General features: G+C 52.7%; 1 protein-coding gene across 19 annotated transcripts in view; it reads right to left on the bottom strand.

Annotated features, from left to right (window-relative positions):
- LOC140914577 (uncharacterized) overlaps window positions 1–18,984 on the bottom strand; it is a 106,890-nt gene that overhangs the window by 25,866 nt on the left and 62,040 nt on the right. For 14 of the 19 annotated variants that reach the window (XR_012159902.1, XM_073352697.1, XM_073352701.1 and 11 more), the window contains one exon: window positions 1,408–1,473. The exons of 4 other annotated variants lie outside the window; for them this stretch is intronic. Coding sequence is in view for 5 of the 15 variants with exons in the window: in XM_073352697.1 (XP_073208798.1) it covers window positions 1,408–1,473 (66 nt within the window). In the remaining 10 variants the exon portion in view is untranslated. Of the gene's footprint in view, window positions 1–1,407; window positions 1,474–4,015; window positions 4,375–18,984 lie in introns of those variants that run through there. One more of the 19 variants, XR_012159903.1, reaches the window with a different exon arrangement.

Below are 18,984 nucleotides of genomic sequence, written 5' to 3'. Positions count from 1 at the left end.
TCCGTGTATTACCCTCAGTCCAACGGGCTGGTGGAGAGGTTCAATGGGACCCTAAAGATGATGCTGAAAACCTTTATGAACCAGAACCCACAGGACTGGGACAAGTATTTACCCCACCTGCTGTTCGCACACCGGGAAGTGCCCCAAGAATCAACCGGGTTCTCTCCTTTCGAGTTGCTGTGTGGGAGGAGAGTGAGGGGACCCGTGGTCTTGATGAGGGATGAATGGGAGGGGAAGGCCTCCACTGATGGAGAATCAGTGGTGGAGTATGTACCATGTTTCTGGGAAAAGCTCACTGAGCTCAGAGACTTGGCCGGGGAGAATCTAGCTAGGGCCCAAGGGAAGCAGTAGGTCTGGTATGGCCACTCAGTACATGCACGCTCCTATGCCACTGGGGACAGGGGATGGTTCTCATTCCCGTGAGAAAGAACAAACTACAAGCTGCCTGGAACAGGCCCTTTAAGGTCATCAAGCAGCTGAATGAAGTGAACTATATGGTGGAACTGTCTAACCGGGCTCACAGCCACCGGGTGTACCATGTCAAAAGGATGAAGCCGTATTTTGACAGGGAGAATTTGGTACTGATCGTGTGTGGCCAGTGGGAGGAGCAGGAAGATGATCCCCTGGTGGATTTATTTCCTGAGACAGGTGCTGGCCCTTCACTGGAATCAATTCCCCCTCTGACCAGCTAACCCCTGCCCAGCAGGCAGAGATCCGAGAGGTGCTGGTTTCCTACAAGCAGCTGTTCTACAACCGGCCTGGGCTCACTAACCTGGCTGTTCTCCAGGTGGAGACAGGAGCCCACCCTCCCGTAAGATGCTCCCTATTCCAGGTCACTTGGAAAATAGCCCAGAAGCTGGAGAGAGAGGTCAAGTACATGCTGGCTTTAGGGGTGATCCAGCCATCATAGAATATCAGGGTTGGAAGGGACCCCAGAAGATCATCTAGTCCTCATCCTCCAGCCCTTGGGCCTCTCCCATGGTGTTGGTCTCCAAGAAGGATGGGTCAATCCAGTTTTGTGTGGATTACCGGAGGCTTAATGCCATCACCAAGTTCGATGCCTATCCCATGCCTAGGTCTGACAAGCCCCCCCCCCCCCCCCGCACCCTGTTCCATTAATTCTTATGGAGAAATTGGATTCGCTTAACATCGTTTCACTTAAAGTTACATTTTTCAGGAGCATAACTACAATGTTAAGTGAGGAGTACTATGGATCTCACCAGGGGCTACTGACAAGTACCTTTAGAACCGGATGCCCAGCTGAAATCTGCTTTTATCCCCCCTCTGGGGCCATATGAGTTCCTGGCAGTAGTATAGCTAGTGGGGGGAGTGGGGCAGCGGCTGCTCCCCCACCGAGCAGAAGTGGCGCCTTTTTAATTCTTTAGTGCCTTTTAAATTTCTACTCACCCGGCGGCGCTCCGGGTCTCAGGCGGCGGGTCAGGCGGCGCTCCGGGTCTTTCTGCGGAAAAGGACCTAGGGGTGACAGTGGACGAGAAGCTGGATATGAGTCAACAGTGTGCCCTTGTTGCCAAGAAGGCCAATGGCATTTTGGGATGTATAAGTAGGGGCATAGCGAGCAGATCGAGGGACGTGATCGTTCCCCTCTATTCGACATTGGTGAGGCCTCATCTGGAGTACTGTGTCCAGTTTTGGGCCCCACACTTCAAGAAGGATGTGGATAAATTGGAGAGAGTCCAGCGAAGGGCAACAAAAATGATTAGGGGACTGGAACACATGAGTTCTGAGGAGAGGCTGAGGGAGCTGGGATTGTTTAGCCTGCAGAAGAGAAGAATGAGGGGGGATTTGATAGCTGCTTTCAACTACCTGAAAGGGGGTTCCAAAGAGGATGGCTCTAGACTGTTCTCAATGGTAGCAGATGACAGAACGAGGAGTAATGGTCTCAAGTTGCAGTGGGGGAGGTTTAGATTGGATATTAGGAAAAACTTTTTCACTAAGAGAGTGGTGAAACACTGGAATGCGTTACCTAGGGAGGTGGTAGAATCTCCTTCCTTAGAGGTTTTTAAGGTCAGGCTTGACAAAGCCCTGGCTGGGATGATTTAACTGGGAATTGGTCCTGCTTTGAGCAGGGGGTTGGACTAGATGACCTTCTGGGGTCCCTTCCAACCCTGATATTCTATGATTCTATGATTCAGCAGCACTTTTGGCATCAGGTCCTTTGCTCGCTCCGGTCTTTGGCAGCATTGCCGGGGGGGGCTCCTTCAGTGCTGCTGAAGACCGGACTGAGTGAAGGACTGTAGCCAGACAGCCAGCCCCCCCCCCTCAGACCAGCATTGCTGGAAACACAGGAGGAAGCCGGAACAGGGCACTTAACATATATTCCAGCACAGCCTTTGAAGCTGTGAAAGCACAGGTGTGCTGCTACAATGTGCCTCTGGGAACAGATACAACGATTAAGCTCACAGCAGGCAGAGGCCCTGTGACAGACATGGCTCTTAGCCCCTACTAAATAGCATGATGCACACACACCAACATCCTAGGTGGGAAAATATTTACCCTGATAAAAGAAATGTCCAGTAGTCGAAACTTATTGTTTCTCTCCCTTGCAAGTGTAAACTACTCTTGCGAAAGCTGGCGTCACCCTGACAGACCAGCCTCAATTTGGCATAAGAAAGGAGAAAGAGAATAAAGGAGTACAGAGGTATAAGTAGGGGACCTACAGCACCATGATTTTTGAGTGCTTTTCACTATCTATCTGCTGGTCAGATAAGTGACAGCCTCCCAAGGCTTCTGCAGCTAAGAGGGTCCCTACGCCTTGTCCCTTATTCGTCTTTCCGCGGAATTGAGTGACCGATCCTGGCTTGGCACCGCTGGAATCGAGAGATGCAAGGAGGGTAAGAAGCACCCACACCTGATCTCCTATCTTTAGTGTACACATATTTTGAAATAGAGCTCTATACTTTGTTTTCTTTCTTTGGGATTGTGGCTTCAGTTTTGTAACTTGTTTGTGTGTGTAACATCTCTACATTTAAATAAGTAGGCACTAGCAATTTTGTAACCACATGATTAGAATCTAGCTTAATAAATTTTGGTAACCATTTGTGCATAAGCCTGACTTGTTTTCTCTGGTTTACTGTAAAGCAGCCAACACAATTAAAGAATCTCAGCCGTTTTGGCTCTAAAGCCTGGCCATTAGGTGAAAGTACTAAGAGCCTAGCGTTGAGTTGTGCCGCCTCCACGGGGGCAAACTCTTGGGGCGCCAGTCAGTCAATCCTGGCTGCCTGCTGCGAAGGAGCTCTGAGCTCTAGCAGTTAAAGTCACGGGTGTGGAGAGGCTCTTAGTGCTGCCATTGGGGCACCTGTCAGTCAGTATTGACTGCCTGCTGCGAAGGAGCTCTGAGCTCTAGCAGTTAAAGTCACTGGTGGTTAGGACCTTGGGGCATCCGTCAGCCTAGCCCGGGCTGCCCGCCGCGAAGGGACAGTGCGTCCTAGCAGTTAAAGTCACGGATGGTATAAACAGGCATAGCTGGCACCTCACCAAACATCCTTGGCCGTCGGCTAACAAGGACCCGACTCCGAAGTGCTGCTGAAGACCCGGAGCACCGCCTGGCCCGCCACCCGAGACCCGGAGCGCTGCCTGACCCGCCCCCTGAAACCCGGAGCACCGCTGGGTGAGTACTAGCAGGTGGCGCCTTTTTAAATCTCCGCTCCCCCCTGTTTTCTCCACCTGGCTACGCCACTGGTTCCTGGTCCTACCTTTCAAACTAAAGGGGGCACCTGCCACCTTCCAGTGCCTGATGGACCAGTTACTCAAGGGGATAGAGGATTTTGCCCTGGCCTATATATTGATGATATTTGTGTTTTTATCCAGACCTGGGCGGACCATGTGTCCCAGGTTAAACAAGTGCTGGACCGGCTCCGGGACGCAGGACTGACTATAAAAGCTGGCAAGTGCAAGGTGGGCATGACAGAGGTGCCATACCTGGGCCACAAAGTGCGGGGGCAGCTGCCTAAAGCCAGAGCCAGCCAAGGTGGAGGTGATCAGAGATTGGTGTAGAGCTGAAGAATGAAATTGTTTCTTTTTAATTGCTATTATTATTAAGTCTTTATTAATATGACTTTATTCTGTATCACATTTTTAACATTGTAACTCCTATTTACTGTTTGCCTCCCAACATTGTAAATTGTTCATTACACTCGTTTTGATAAGACTCCATATTGTAACTAAAACTCCATTTTGAAATGCTTACTCCATTTTGCAAAACCCGGCTGTAATCTTATTAATTTAGTTCAGGTGTGTTAATGAGGTATGCATGGATGGAATCAACCTCCAGCTCCAGCCTGTCCTGATAAAGTGAAGTGCAAACACCAGTGGCTGAAGATGCAAACAGCCCCGACAAAGTGAGAAGAGTCCACTCTAAAAGAAAAGAACAAAGGTCCAATTGAAACAAGATCAAAGTCAGGTCTCAGGCTGAAAATCATGTCTGCAATTGACGGGTGATCAGTCACACAGCACCCAGAAGTAGCGTGACACAGCAAGACCCATAGACTCTTGTTCAAACTAAAGCCTATAAAAAGAATGGGTGAGATGGAAGACTTTGGGTAACATTCTGCTGACAACATCGAAGGGCATCAGTGTATGCCCGACAGAGACCCAGCTCTTCCTCGTGACTGGCTTTCCTGGCCAGTTAGCTGCCAAGAGCTCTGAACTCAAGCTGTGAACCCAAGCTACGGATTCAAGCTACGTTCAGGACTGATAACTATACAGCAGCTGCAGAACATTTGGGGGGGGGTGTGTGGGGGTGTGTGTGTATATATATATATATATATATATATATATATCTAGGTATTAGCTACTGGTTATAAATCAAATTGTGTTCTCATAATAAACATGACATATTGTCCCCTTAAAAGAGCCATGTATTTTTATCAGCATAACATTGGCCCACTCCCCAGACTAAGAAACAGGTCCAGACTTTCATTGGGATGGCGGGTTATTACCAGAGGTTCGTGCCCTACTTAACTCCATAGCCACCCCATCACTGAACTATGCAAGAAGGGTAAGCCAGATAACGTGGTCTGGACCGAGCAGTGCCAGAATGCTCTCTGTGCTCTGAAGGAGGCTCTGGTCAAGGGCCCGGTACTGGTAAACCCGGACTTTAAAAAGCCCTTTATGGTGTTCACCGATGCCTCAAACACAGGGCTGGGTACGGTGCTAATGCAGGTTGACGAAAACGGAGAGACACACCCCATCATGTACCTGAGCAGGAAGCTGCTGCCCCGGGAGCAGAACTATGCAGCCATAAAAAAGGAGTGTCTGGCCATGGTATGGGCCCTTAAAAAGTTGCAGCCATATCTGCCTTCCTACACCAGATGAAAGGGGCCAATGCCAAGCTCCTGAGGTGCAGTCACCAGTTTCAGGATTATGACATGGTCCATGTTAAGGGGAGTGTCAACGTAATAGCCAATGCTTTGTCCCCGGGGGGGGGGGGGGGGGGGGCTGGAACTTCCCCAGGCCACTGGCTAAAGTGGCCCTGCTCAGTTAGATCTCAGAGCAGGGACAGATGTGACGAAGTGAGGTTTTATTCATCTTGTTATGTTGCATGTCTGCAATGTCGCATGTCTACAAGACAGAGTCTTACTGTCCTATACTAATACTGTATGTACCTTAGTTTCCCAGTGTACTGCACCAATACTTGGCTCCTGTGAAGCACAGGGGGAGGACCAGCGCCTGGGCTCCCCTCCCCGCAAGATGGACTTGGCTGAAAGTCACTGATTTCTGTGCTAACATGTTCTGTTCTATGCTGTATTCCTGTCGACTAATAAACCTGTTTTACTGGCTGGCTGAGAGTCATGTCTGACTGCAGAGTTGGGGTGCAAGGGCCCTCTGGCTTCCCCAGGACCCCTGCCCGGACAGACTTGCTGCAGGCAGTGCACAGTGTGGAAAGGGATGCTGAATGCTCTGAGGTCAGACCCAGGAAGGTGGAAGCTGTGGAAGCTTCTTGCCCTGGAGACAGTATGCTCAGAGAGAGGAGCCTCCCCCAGAGTCCTGACTGGCTTTGTATGGAATGGTTCCAGAGCATCACCCCAGTGACTCTGTGACACTGTGCCAGGGCAGTCGGAGGAGGAGAGGTTTTTCTCTATCCCTGGGGGGCCATGCCAGGGCAGGCTGGGGGAAGAGGAGAGGTCTTTCTCTAGCCTGGGGTGGCCATGCTAGGGCTGGGTAGGGGGAGGTAAGATGTTTCTCTAGCCCAAGGGGGCTGTGCCAGGGCAGGCCTGGGGTGGAGGAGGCAAGGGGTTTCTTTAGCTTGGGGGTGGGGGGAGGGGTGGGGAGTGTGCCAGGGCAGTGTGGTGGGGGGGGAGGCGAGGTGTTTCTCTAGCTTTGGGCGGAGGGCATGCCAGGGTAGGCTGGGAGTAGAAGATGAGGGGTTTCTCTGGCCTGGGAGGGCTGTGCCAGGGCAGTGTGGTGGGAGGGGGGGGGAAGACTAGATGTTGCTGTAGCCTGGGGTGGCCATGCTAGGGCTGGGCAGGGGAGGCAAGGTGTTTCTCTAGCCCTGAGTGGCCGTTCCAGGGCTGGCTGGGGGGCAGGGAGCCAAGTGGTTTCACTAGCCCAGTGGGGCCCTACAAGGGCAGGCTGGAGGGGGCCGTGTCAGGGTTCCTTCCCCACTCTGAACTCTAGGGTACAGACGTGGGGACCTGCATGAAAGACCCTCTAAGCTTATTCTTACCAACTTAGGTTAAAAACTTCCCCAAGGTACAAACTTTGCCTTGTCCTTGAACCGTATGCTGCCACCACCAAGCGTGTTAAACAAAGAACAGGGAAAGAGCCCACTTGGAGACATCTTCCCCCGAAAATATCCCCCCAAGCCCTACACCCCCTTTCCTGGGGAAGGCCTGATAAAAATCCTCACCAATTTGTACAGGTGAACACAGACCCAAACCCTTGGATCTTAAGAACAATGAAAAAGCAATCAGGTTCTTAAAAGAAGAATTTTAATTAAAGAAAAGGTAAAAGAATCACCTCTGTAAAATCAGGATGGTAGATACCTTACAGGGGAAACAGATTAAAAACACAGAATCCCTCTAGGCAAAACCTTAAGTTACAAAAAGACACAAAAACAGGTATATACATTCCATCCAGCACAGCTTATTTTACCAGCCATTAAACAAAAGGAAATCTAACGTATTTCTAGCTAGATTACTTACTAACTTTACAGAAGTTCTGAGTCTGCATTCCTGATTTGTTCTCAGCAAAAGCGTCACACAGACAGATGAATCCTTTGTTCTCCCCGCCCCTCCTGATTTGAAAGTATCTTGTCTCCTCATTGGTCATTTTGGTCAGGTGCCAGTGAGGTTATCTTAGCTTCTTAACCCTTTACAGGTGAAAGGGTTTTGCCTCTGGCCAGGAGGGATTTTATAGCACTGTATACAGAAAGGTGGTTACCCTTCCCTTTATTTTTATGACAGCATGTGAGGTGTTTCTCTATCCTGGCGGGGCCATGCAAGGACCGGGCTGAGGGGGGCAGGCAAGGTGTTTCTTTATCGGGGGAGGGACAACATGCCAAGGTGGGGCTAGGGAGGGTAGGCGAGGTGTTTCTCTAGCCCGGTGGGGATGTTGCCAGCATGGGGGGGTGGAGGGCAGGAGGCGAGGTATTTCCCCCGCCTGGGGTGACTGTGTCAGGGCAGGCCTGGTGGGGGGTTGGAGGTGAGGTGTTTCTCTAGCCCAGGGTGGCCGTTGGAGGAAGAAGAGATGTTTCTCTAACTCTGTGGGGTCGTGTGAGGGCAGGGCAGGGCAGGGGAGGCAAGGTGTTTCTCTAGCCCGGGGGTGGGGGGCCATGTCAGGGCAGGCTGGGAGTAGGAGAGGTGTTTCTATAGCCCCTGGGGGGCAGGCTGGGGGTGGTAAGCAAGGTGTTTCTCTAACCTGGGGTGGCCATGCCAGGGCAGAGCAGGATGGGGAGATGAGGTGTTTCTCTAGCCCGGGGTGGCCATGCCAGGGCAGATTGGGGGAGGGGAGGGGGAGATGTTCCTCTCGCTTGGCGGGGGGGCCATGCTAGGGGAAGCTGGCAGGGGGAGGTGAGGGGTTTCTCTAGCCTGAGGGGGCTATGCCAGTGCAGGGCAGGCTGTGGGGGGAGAAGAGGTGTTTCTCTAGCTTGGGCCAGCCATGCAAGGGCAGGACAGTAGGGGGGAGGTCATACTAGTCAGCTCTATGTTCTTGGGGAACCAGGGTGCAGTATCCAGCCTGTCTTACTCATGAAAGACACCTCCCCCACACCCCCCTCAGCCTCTGCTTGAACCAAAACCGATCAGAAGAAAGACTTACAGAAAGCAATGAAGAGGTGGTCAGAGACACACCTAAACCCCTCCTGACAAGGGTGACAGGATTAAGGCAACTCCCCTAGCCTCAGCTGCATCAAAGATGGGACAGGGAGACATCTCCATTAGCATACAGAATGAAGAACAGAGATTACTGCACTGAACTCTGGGACCAGAAAAGCAGGGAAGCACTGCATCATGGGGGATCTCAGCTCCAGATGTTAATGAACCTACGCCTGCACACACCCAGCTCAGCAGTTATCAGACCAATCCTAGTAATGAATCCTTGATTGGTATCCAAAATACTGAAGCTGCCTAACTGCACTGTGAGTTCCCTTGAAGGAACATCACCCATAGCCAGGAATGATCAGTTCCTATTGTCTAACCTAAAGAAAACCCTTGAGTCATCAGTATACCCATAAACAAATCTAGTTTTCTCCCTTGAGCCATTGTTGTTTCCCTACAAAAAACCCCTACTCACACTCAGGTAAGTGTTCTGATGCCTGCTCCAAACTCTGCATCAGATCCACAGGGACTCCATCTTCTCCTGACTGATCGTGCTGGGGGCTCTGCCTCTCTCCAGAACTACCATCATCACCTGGGAACCCCGACCAGTTCAAGCTTCATGGAGTGGTGAGACCCCAGCTCTCTCTCTCTCTCTCGCTCTCTCTCTCTTTTCTTTTCTACCTCAGGTATAACTTTTTAACCCTGACTTGTTTGATTAGGCATAGTTTTCTATACCTGACTTTTGTAATCTTTAATAATGTAACTGTTATGTTTGTTTAGGCTCTCCTTGTGTAGTTATCACTATTATTCAATATATAACTTTTATGGTTAAGCTGGTTGCTTCCCTCCCTCTCTCTCTGAACTTTATTCTTTTGTGTTTTTGGCTCCCCCATTTACTCTGCAGCAACGCTCCTCTTACCTAAGCTAAAGATCCCTGTAGTGCCCAAAAATACTGTGGGGTTTGCTCATCAAGTGGGTGACTACCAGAACAATTGTAACATGAAAGTGGGGATAGGAACATGCTGAACCTGTGATGTTCGAGGGTGGCAGCCTGTTTGACCCAGCCTGCTCGACCTAGCCTGCTCAGGCTCTATTCTGGTGCAGTACCTGTGGCATATAAAAGTGGCAGCTTGGAAATGCTGCTTGGCCCAGCCCACTGAGTCCAGGGGCATATAAGGGGTCAGCTTGAGAGTGCCGATTGACCAGGTCCACTCAGTCTTGTGTGTGTGTGTTTATTCATCTGATTCTGGGGCTGGAGGAACCCAGCCCTGGGGAACCTAGGTCCTGCAGGATAGTTCCCTTGGGAGGAGACTTGCAGAAGGGAGAAGTAGAGCTCCTTATGAAAACACAAGTGACACAAGCAGTACGTTAACAGAATTACAGACTCCCCACCCAGAAGAGTAACCCTAATAAATGAGCATATCCCAAAGTAATGGGAAAATCTGGTAACAGAGGGTAGATATTTCTGTAGCCTGGGGCAGCTGTGCCAGGGCTGGGCAGGTGGAGGAGGAAAGGTGTTTCTCTACCCAGGGCAGCCATGCCAGGGCAGGGAGTGGGGGAGGCAAGATGTTTCTCTAGCCTGAGGGGACCATTCCAGGGTAGGCCTGGCAGGCAGGTAAGCAAGGTGTTTCCCTAGCCTGAGGGGGCTGTGCTAGGGCTGGCGTGGAGTGGGGAAGGTGAGGTGTTTCTCTAGCCTGGGGGGCCATGCCAGGGCAGGCTGGCAGGGAGGAGATGTGAAAGAGTAGGGAGTATTAACCTGGTAATGTTGCATGGGAGTTTTACCAGTTTACTGTCTTCTGCTAACACAGGGCGTGCCTCCGTTTCCCTGGGGTACTGCACCAGTACTAGATGGTGATGGGAAATAAGGGTGTGACTTCACTGAGGGATGTACTTGATGGCCAGCACATAAACAATGGTGGCTACCCTTCGTAACCTGAGCCCAGGAGGGGGTTGGGGCCAGGTGCCACCTTCTGCCTGGGAACCAGACAAGGGCTGGAGAAGGGACCAGGGATGGGGCTGGGTGAGGGAGCAGGAAGGGTTTTCCTGGGTCTAGGCTCCCCACCCCCCAAGAAGGACCTGACTGAGGGGTCCTATTTTCTGTACCTACGAGCTCTGTTTTAGACCTTGTTCCTGTCATCTAATAAACCTTCTGTTTTACTGGCTGGCTGAGAGTCACAGTGAATTGCAGGAAGTGGGGGGTGCAGGGCCCTGACTCCCCCACACTCCGTGACAACTGCTGGCAGTGGTGGGACGTACTGCACCCCGTGGATGGCCTTCCTGCAGTAAGTGACTGGGGAGCAGTAAAATGAAGGGGGATTAACGAGAACCAGGCATGCTGAAGGCTCAGTGAGGAGAGGTTTCAGGAGGCAGAGGAGCTACTCTTAAGCCCTGGGAGCGTGTGACCAAGAGAGGGACGGTTGCAGTAATGGTGTCCCCCTGTGGACTGCAGTGAGCAGTTCCAGGGGCGGAGGAGTCTGCAGCTTGACCCTGTGAGAGAGAAGAACTGTTGCAGTAACGGGGTCCCCTTGGGACTGTGGTGAACAGTTTCAGGGGCAGAGGAGTCTGGGACTTGACTCTGGGAGAGAGGTGGTGACCTGGAAAAGGGCTGGCACAGTAGGGGTTCTTCCTGGAAACCATGGGGAGCTGAGAGCACACAGGCCTGTGAGTCTACAACACCTTGGGAACAGCGGGGAGATCTATAACCATCTCCTTAAGAGGGACCTTGTAGAGCTGTGCAAGGAAAGGGGGCTTCACAGGGGGAAGACCACCAAAGCACAGCTCTAGCCTGTGGAGATTGCCCAGCTAGAGGAGGAGGATCGCTTGGAGGAGCTGATCCCTGTCCCTGAGGGAAGCAGCCCGGCAGCTGCACCCCCGGCACCAGTGTCTGTCCTGGCTGGGAGTGGTCAGACTGCTGCTGAGGGCACGCTGAGGCTCCTTCTACCTATAGCTGGGGAGGGGCTAGAAGCAGCCAGGTGAACCCCGGGGACACTGTGACCCCTGCGGCCAGCAGGGGATCCTCACGGCCAAGCTCCCTGTTGCTGGAGCTGAGGCGGCTGGAATGGGAGAGGGAGATAAAACTGACAGAGCTGAAGGATTGGGAGAAACAGCAGCAGCATGAACTGGAGTTAGCAAAATTGAGGAGCAGAGAGCCCCCTGCTGCAGTGAGTGAGGGGGGACCCAGGACTACATGGAACTTTGATAAGCACATGCTGTCCCAGTTTAAGGAAGGGGAGAACATAGATGAATTCCTGATGCCCTTTGAGAAGGCCTGCCAGCTGCACAGAGTTGACCCTGCAGTCAGGCTCAGGTTTCTCACCCCCCTTACTGGACCCCAAAGCCATAGGGATGTACAGCCGAATGGAAGGGGTGGAGGCAGGGGACTATGAACTGTTCAAAAAGGCCCTGTTACGCAAGTTTGAAATGACTCCTGAGGCGTACCAGAAAACGTTCTGGAGTCAGCGTAAAACCCCTGAGGACACATGTCTAGAACTGATCCTCCGAATGGAGGGATATGTCCACAAGTGGGCAGATGGGGTCCCGACAAAGAAGGACATGGCTAAACTGGTTGTACTGGAGCACCTGTATGAACATTGCCCATCCGACCTGAGGATATGGTTGGTGGACAGAAAGCCAGAGGACCTGCAGAGCGCAGTGCAGCTGGCCAACAAGTTTGTGTACAGCCAGTCAGTGGGTGGAATGGAGGAGTCCCAAAAGAATAAGCCCACCATGGTACAGAGAGTCACCCTAGGACCCCACAATGGGGGAATGTGGAGAACCCCCTCTCCAGGGGAATAACTGGCACCAGGACCAACTGATAGGGTCAAAGGGACCAACGGACATGAATTGTTATTACTGTGGGCAGAGAGGTGAGGTGTTTCTCTAGCCCGGTGGGGGGCCATGCTAAAATCATTAATGATCTGTAGGATGGCATGGATTGCACCCTCAGCAAGTTTGCAGATGACACTAAACTGGGAGGAGTGGTAGATACGCTGGAGGGTAGGGATAGGATACAGAGGGACCTAGACAAATTAGAGGATTGGGCCAAAAGAAATGTGATGAGGTTCAACAAGGACAAGTGCAGAGCCCTGCACTTAGGATGGAAGAATCCCATGCACTGCTACAGACTAGGGACCAAATGACTAGGCAGCAGTTCTGCAGAAAAGGACCAAGGGGTTACAATGGATGAGAAGCTGGATATGAGTCAGCAGTGTGCCCTTGTTGCCAAAAAGGCTAATGGCATTTTGGGCTGTATAAGTAGGGGCATTGTCAGCAGATCGAAGGTCATTTCCCTCTATTCGACATTGGGCCCCACACTGCATGAAGAATGTGAAAAAATTGGAGAGAGTCCAGCAGAGGGCAACAAAAATGATTAGGGGGCTGGAGCACATAACTTATGAGGAGAGGCTGAGGGAACTGGGATTGTTTAGTCTGCAGAAGAGAAGAATAAGGGGGGATTTGATAGCTGCTTTCAACTACCTGAAAGGGGGTTCCACAGAGGATGGATCTAGACTGTTCTCAGTGGTACTGGATGACAGAACGAGGAGTAATGGTCTCAAGTTGCAGTGGGGTAGGTTTAGGTTGGATGTTAGGAAAAACTTTTCCACTAGGAGGGTGGTGAAGCACTGGAATCTCCTTCCTTTGAGGTTTTAAAGGTCAGGCTTGACAAAGCCCTGGTTGGGGTGATTTAGTTGGGGATTGGTCCTGCTTTGAGCAGGGGGTTGGACTAGATGACCTCCTGAGGTCCCTTCCAACCCTGATATTCAATGATTCTATGATCTTACAAAGGGCTACTGGCAAGTGCCACTGGATACAGATGCCAGGCTGAAATCTGCCTTTATCACCCTTCTGGGGCTCTATGAGTTCCTGGCCCTGCCTTTTGGCCTCAAGGGCGCATCTGCTACCTTCCAGTGCCTGGTGGATCAGCTACTGAGGGGGATGAAGTTTTGCCATGGCGTACATTGATGACATCTGTGTCTTTAACCAGATCTGGGAGTACCATGTGTCCCAAGTTAAACAAGTGCTGGACTGACTCCAGGAGGATGGGTTGACGATAAAAGCTGAGAAGTGCAAGGTGGGGATGGCTGAAGTATCTTACCTGGGCCACCGGGTGGGGAGCGGCTGCCTAAATACAGAACCAGCCAAGGTGGAGGTGATCAGAGACTGGCCCGCTCCCTAAACCAAAAAGGCAGGTCCAGGCCTTTATTGGGAGGCGGGGTATTATTGAAGATTTGTGTCACACTTTAGTTCCATAGCCGCCCCCATCATTGAGCTATGCAAGAAGGGAAAGCCAGACAAGGTGGTCTGTACCAAACAGTGGCAGAAGGCTCTCTGTGCTGAAGGAGGCTCTGGTCAGTGGCCCAGTTCTGGTAAACGCAGACTTTGACAAGCCCTTTATGGTGTTTAGTGACTCCTCAGACACGGGGCTGGGTGCGCTGTTAATGAAGGTTGATGAAAAGGGGGAGAGACACCCAATCATGTACTTGAGCAAGCAGTTGTTACCTGGGGAGCAAAACTACGTGGCCATAGAGAAGGAATGCCTGGCTATTGTATGGGCCCTTAAGAAACGAGAGCCATATCATAAGTTGTTGGAGGGAGGCTAGGGGTTTTGTTTATCCTGGTGCAGGGCCCTGACTCCCCCACACTTCACTGTGTACACTGATCATGCTCCCATGACCTGGCTACACCAGATGAAAGGAGCCAATGCCCAGTTCCTGAGGTGGAGCCGGCTCTTCCAGGATTATGATATGGAGGTGGTCCATGTGAAGGGGAGTGCTGTGATAGCTGATGCATTGCCCCAGAGAGGGGGGCCTCAACTTCCCCAGGTCACTGGTTAGAGTGACCCTGCTCACTTCAGTCACGAAGCGGGGAGAGATGTGACTGAGTAGGGAGTATTAACCTGGTAATGTTGCATGGGAGTTTTACTAGTTTACTGTCTTCTGCCAACATGGGGCGTGCCTCCGTTTCCCTGGGGTACTGCACCAATACTAGATGGTGATGCGAAATAAGGGTGTGACTTCACTGAGGGATGATCCTTGATGGCCAGCACATAAACGATGGCAACTGCCCTTCGTAACCTGAGCCCAGGAGGGGTTTGAGGCCAGGTGACACCTTCTGCCCGGGAAACTGGACAAAGGCTGGAGGAGGGGCTGGGGGTATGGCTGGGTGAGGCAGTAGAAAGGGCTTTCAGTTTGGAGCTGATTGGGGAGATGTGGGGAGGCCCAGAACCTGGGACTGGGCTCCGCACCCCCCAAGAGGGACCTGACTGAGGGGTCCTGTTTTCTGTACCTACAAGCTCTGTTTTAGACTGTGTTCCTGTCATCTAATAAACCTTCTGTTTTACTGACTGGCTGAATTGCAGGAAGTGGGGGGCGCAGGGCCCTGACTCCCCCACATGCTGTGACAGGTGGCAAGGTGTTTCTCTAGCCCAGGGCAGCTGTGCCAGGGCAGGGCAGGGTGTGCAGAAGGCGAGGTGTTTCTCTAGCTCGGGGAGGGGGGCTGTGGTGTGGCAGGGCAGGGCTTGGGGGGAGGCGAGGTATTTCTCTCGTTTGGTTGGGCTATGCCAGGGGAAGTTGTTGGAGGGAGGCTAGGGGTTTTGTTTATCCTGGTGCAGGGCCCTGACTCCCCCACACTCCGTGACAGGAGGCAAGGTGTTTCTCTAGCCCAGGGCGGCCAAGCCAGAGCAGGGCAGGCTGGGTGGGGAGGTGAGATGTTTTTCTAGCCCAGGGTGGCCGTGTCAGGGCAGGGCAGGGCAGGGCAGGGGTGGGAGGAGAGGTGTTTCTCTATCCCCAGGGGCCTGTGCCAAGGCAGGCTGGAGGGGAGAAAGGATTTCTGTACCGGGAATGGGCACCCCAAGGAGAAGTAGAACTGTGGGGGGATCAGGAGATAGATGGTGGTCTTCCAGAAGTACTGCCGCAGGCTACTGTACCTGGCCCATGATGTCCCTCTCTCGGGGCAATAGGGAATCCAGCGCACCAGGCAGAGACTCTTAAGTAACTTTTACTGGCCTGGTCTTTGATGCCGTCCAGCAGTACTGCAGGTCCTGCGACCCCTGCCAGATGGTGGGGAGGGCCTGGGACAAGGGGAAGAGAGGTTTGAGGCCCCTGCCCATCATAGAGTAGCCTTTCCAGAAGGTGGTTGTAGACATAGTGGGGCCCCTCAGCAAGGCAACTCGGACAGGGAAAAAATACATTCTGGTAGTGGTAGATTTCGCTACATGGTGGCCATGTCCTCTATCGAGGCAGACACTGTAACAGATACATTGCTGACCATTTTCAGCAGAGTAGTATTCCCCAAGGAGGCCCTTCCAGACCAGGGCTCCAATTTCATGTCAACTCTGCTCTGGCGCTTGTGGGAGAAGTGTGGGGTCCAACATACCTTGGCCTTGGCATATCTCCCTCAGTCCAATGGGCTGGAGGAGAGATTCAATGGGACTCTAAAGATGATGCTGAAAACCTTTATGAACCAGCTGTCACAGAGTCACCGGGGTGATGCTGTGGAACTACTCCATATGAAGCCAGTCAGGAATCTGGGGGAGCCTTCTCTCTCTGAGCATACAGTCTCCAGGGAAAAAAGCTTGCACAGCTTCCACCTTCCTGGGTCTGACCTTGGAGCATTCAGAGTCCCCTTCCACACTGTGTGCTTCCCACAGCAAGTCCGCCCAGGCTGGGCTCCTGGGAAAGCTGGAGGGCCCTGCATCCCAACTCCGCAGTCAGATGTGACTCTCAGCTAGCCGGTAAAACAGGTTTATTAGTCGATACAAACAGTGTAGAACAGAACTTGTTAGTACAGAAATCAGTGACTTTCAGCCAAGTCCATCCTGGGAGGAGGGGAGTCCAGAGCCAGGGCTCTGGCTCTCCCCCTGTGCCCCAAGCCAGCCGAGACTGACTCACTTCCAGCTACCTGGCCCCTGGTCTGCCCATTGCTCCTCCTCCGGCTTTTGTCTCGCTTCCCGGGTCAAGAGTCACTGGTCGCATCCCCTTCCTGGGTCACAGGTTATGAAGGGCCGGCCATAGTATCCATGCAAGCTGCTGGATCAGCCCGTGCAAAAGTCACACACCTTTATTTACACCAACTAGATATTGATGCAATACACTGGGAAACTGAGGCACACACAGCATTCATACAAAGCAGTAAGACTCACATAGGCTCACATACAACATAACAAGGGAAAATCCCCACTTCATCACACCCTCTCCCCCCTTAGAGTCCGAACTGAGAAGGGTCACTTTAGCCAGTGACCTGGGGAAGTTCCGGCCCTGCTCTCTCGTACAAAGCATCAGCTATAACATTTGCACTCCCCTTAACATGGACCACCTCCATCTCATAATCCTGGGAGGACAGTCTCCACCTCAGGAGCTTGGCATTGGCCCCTCTCATCTGATGCAGCCATGGCAGGGCGAGTAGTCTGTGCACACAGTGAAGCGCTGCCCAAATAGATCCGGCTGCAGCCTTGTAAGAGCCCACTCCATGGCCAGGCATTCCTTCTCTATGGCTGCATAGCCCTGCTCCCAGGGCAGCAGCTTCCTGCTCAGGTTCATGATGTGGTGTTTCTCCCCCTTTGCATGGGCCTGCCTCGGCACCGTGCCCAGTCCTGTGTCTGGGGCATCGGTGAACACCATAAAGGACTTGTCAAAGTCTGGGTTTCCCAGCACCGGGCCCTTGAACAGATCCTCCTTCAGTGTGCAGAGAGCCCTCTGGCACTGCTCAGACCAGACCAGCTTGTCTGGCTTACCCTTCTTGGGAGCTGACACAGAGCTAAAGTGGGGCACAAGCCTCTGGTAGTGCCCCGCCATCCCAATAAAGCCCTGGGTCTGTGTGGTAGTCTGGGGAGCAGGCCAATCTCTGATCGCCCCCACCTTCGGTGGCTCTGGCTTTAGGCAGCCACTCCCCACCTTGTGGCCCAGGTACGACACCTCTGCCATCCCCACCTTGCACTTCCCAGCTTTTACAGTCAGCCCTGAATCCTGGAGGTAACTCAACCCCCACTTCACCTGGGACACATGGTCCTCCCAGGTCTGACTAATGGCACAAATATCATCAATGTACACTAAGGTAAAAGTCTCCATCCCCCCCAGTAACTGATCCACCTGGTGCTGGTAGGTGACTGGCGCCTCCTTAAGGCTGAAAGGTAGGACCAGGGACTTGTACTGCCCCAAAGGGGTGACAAAAGCAGGTTTCAACCTGGCATCTGGATCGAAAGGCACCTTCCAGTAGCCTTTGGTGAGATACCTGGTCATGGGGTACTGAGTCCCACCCCAACTTGTCTAGGATCTCATCAGGCCTAGGAATAGGCAAGAACCAGACATGGTGATGGCATTGAGCTTTGGATAGGACACACAGAATCAGATCGACCCATCTTTCATGGGAGAGGCCCCTGGGGCTGGTGGATAGCTGGATCACCCCTAAAGCCAGCATGTCTCTGACCTCTCCCTGCAGGGCCTGGGCTGTGTTCTCCGTTACTCTGAATGGGGAACACCTGATGGAGGGCTAACTGCTGTCTCCACCCAGTGGACAGCTCCATTAGTGAGCCCAGGCCAGCTGGAAAACAGCTGTGGTACGAATGCAGCACCTCACTGATCTCTGCCTGCAGGGCAGGGGTTAGCTGGTCAGAGAGGGGAATTGATTCCAGCAAGGGGCCGGCTCCTGTCTCAGGAAACAGACCCACCAGGGGGATCTTCCCCCTTCTCCCACTGGCCACACATGGCCAGTACCAGCGTCTCTCTCCCACACACACAATAATTTATAGTTCCATAATTTTTGGCTCCATCATGTGGATCTGGTCCCCTCGGTGGCTGAGAGCCCGGTTGGGCAGTTCCACCACATCGTTCTCCTGATTTAGCTGCTTGATGATCTTGAAGGGCCCTTGCAGCTTATTCTTCTGCACCGGGATATGACCCCTCACCTGGTCCCCGGTGCCATAGGCTGAGCAGTCGTACCAGACCTTCTGCCTCCTGTAGCCCCTGGCTAGGTTCTCCCTGGCCAGACCCATGAGCTCAGCGAGCTTTTCCCGGAAGGTCAGTAAATACTCTACCACTGACTCTCCCGCGGGGGAGGCCTTCCCCTCCCATTCGTCCCTCACCAAGTCCAGGGTGACCTTCCGAAAAGGCTCCTCTATGACAGGCATGTGTCTCAAGGCTGCTTTACCCTTGTCCCAGGCCTTTTGCACCTCTGGACAAGGCAGCCCTTGTTGGCAGCTGTCCCTTCCTGGCTATGGTTCCTCACACTCAGCTGGGGTCTCCGATCCCCCTGGGCTCAGCTTTTCCCCTGCTGTCCCAATGAGGGCAGGCTGTGAGCCCGCTGCTTTGCTCACAGCATCAGAGCCAGTGTTAGCCACCTCCCCCATGTGCAGGGAGGTGGGGAGTATCTCTCTGTCCCACTCAGCTCCAGGGCTCTGGTTACAGACAGGCAGGTGTCTTGAGCTTAGCAGCTCCCCCCCCCCCGCTGCCAGCCAGGTCATTTGCATTTTCACTGACTACTTCAATCTCAGCTGATTGGTTCCCTGGACTCAAATTCAAATCCTCAGCTGTTACAAGAGCAGGGCCTGGATCCTGTCCCAAATAGACAAGGGTCATCCCAGAACAGGAGGTCACAGCTGATATCTTGGAGAACCCCAACTACCAGCCAGCCTGAAACCTCCAGTGTGTGCACAGGATCTGGGCCAGAGGCAGGGCAAGGGGCTTCATCCCTGGGACCTTCACCAAGGTCACAC

The sequence above is a fragment of the Lepidochelys kempii genome, chromosome 7 (genome assembly GCF_965140265.1).
Source record: "Lepidochelys kempii isolate rLepKem1 chromosome 7, rLepKem1.hap2, whole genome shotgun sequence".
Taxonomy (NCBI): domain Eukaryota; kingdom Metazoa; phylum Chordata; order Testudines; family Cheloniidae; genus Lepidochelys; species Lepidochelys kempii.
Note: the sequence above shows the minus strand (reverse complement) of the source record. Positions and strands in the feature narration are given on the sequence as shown.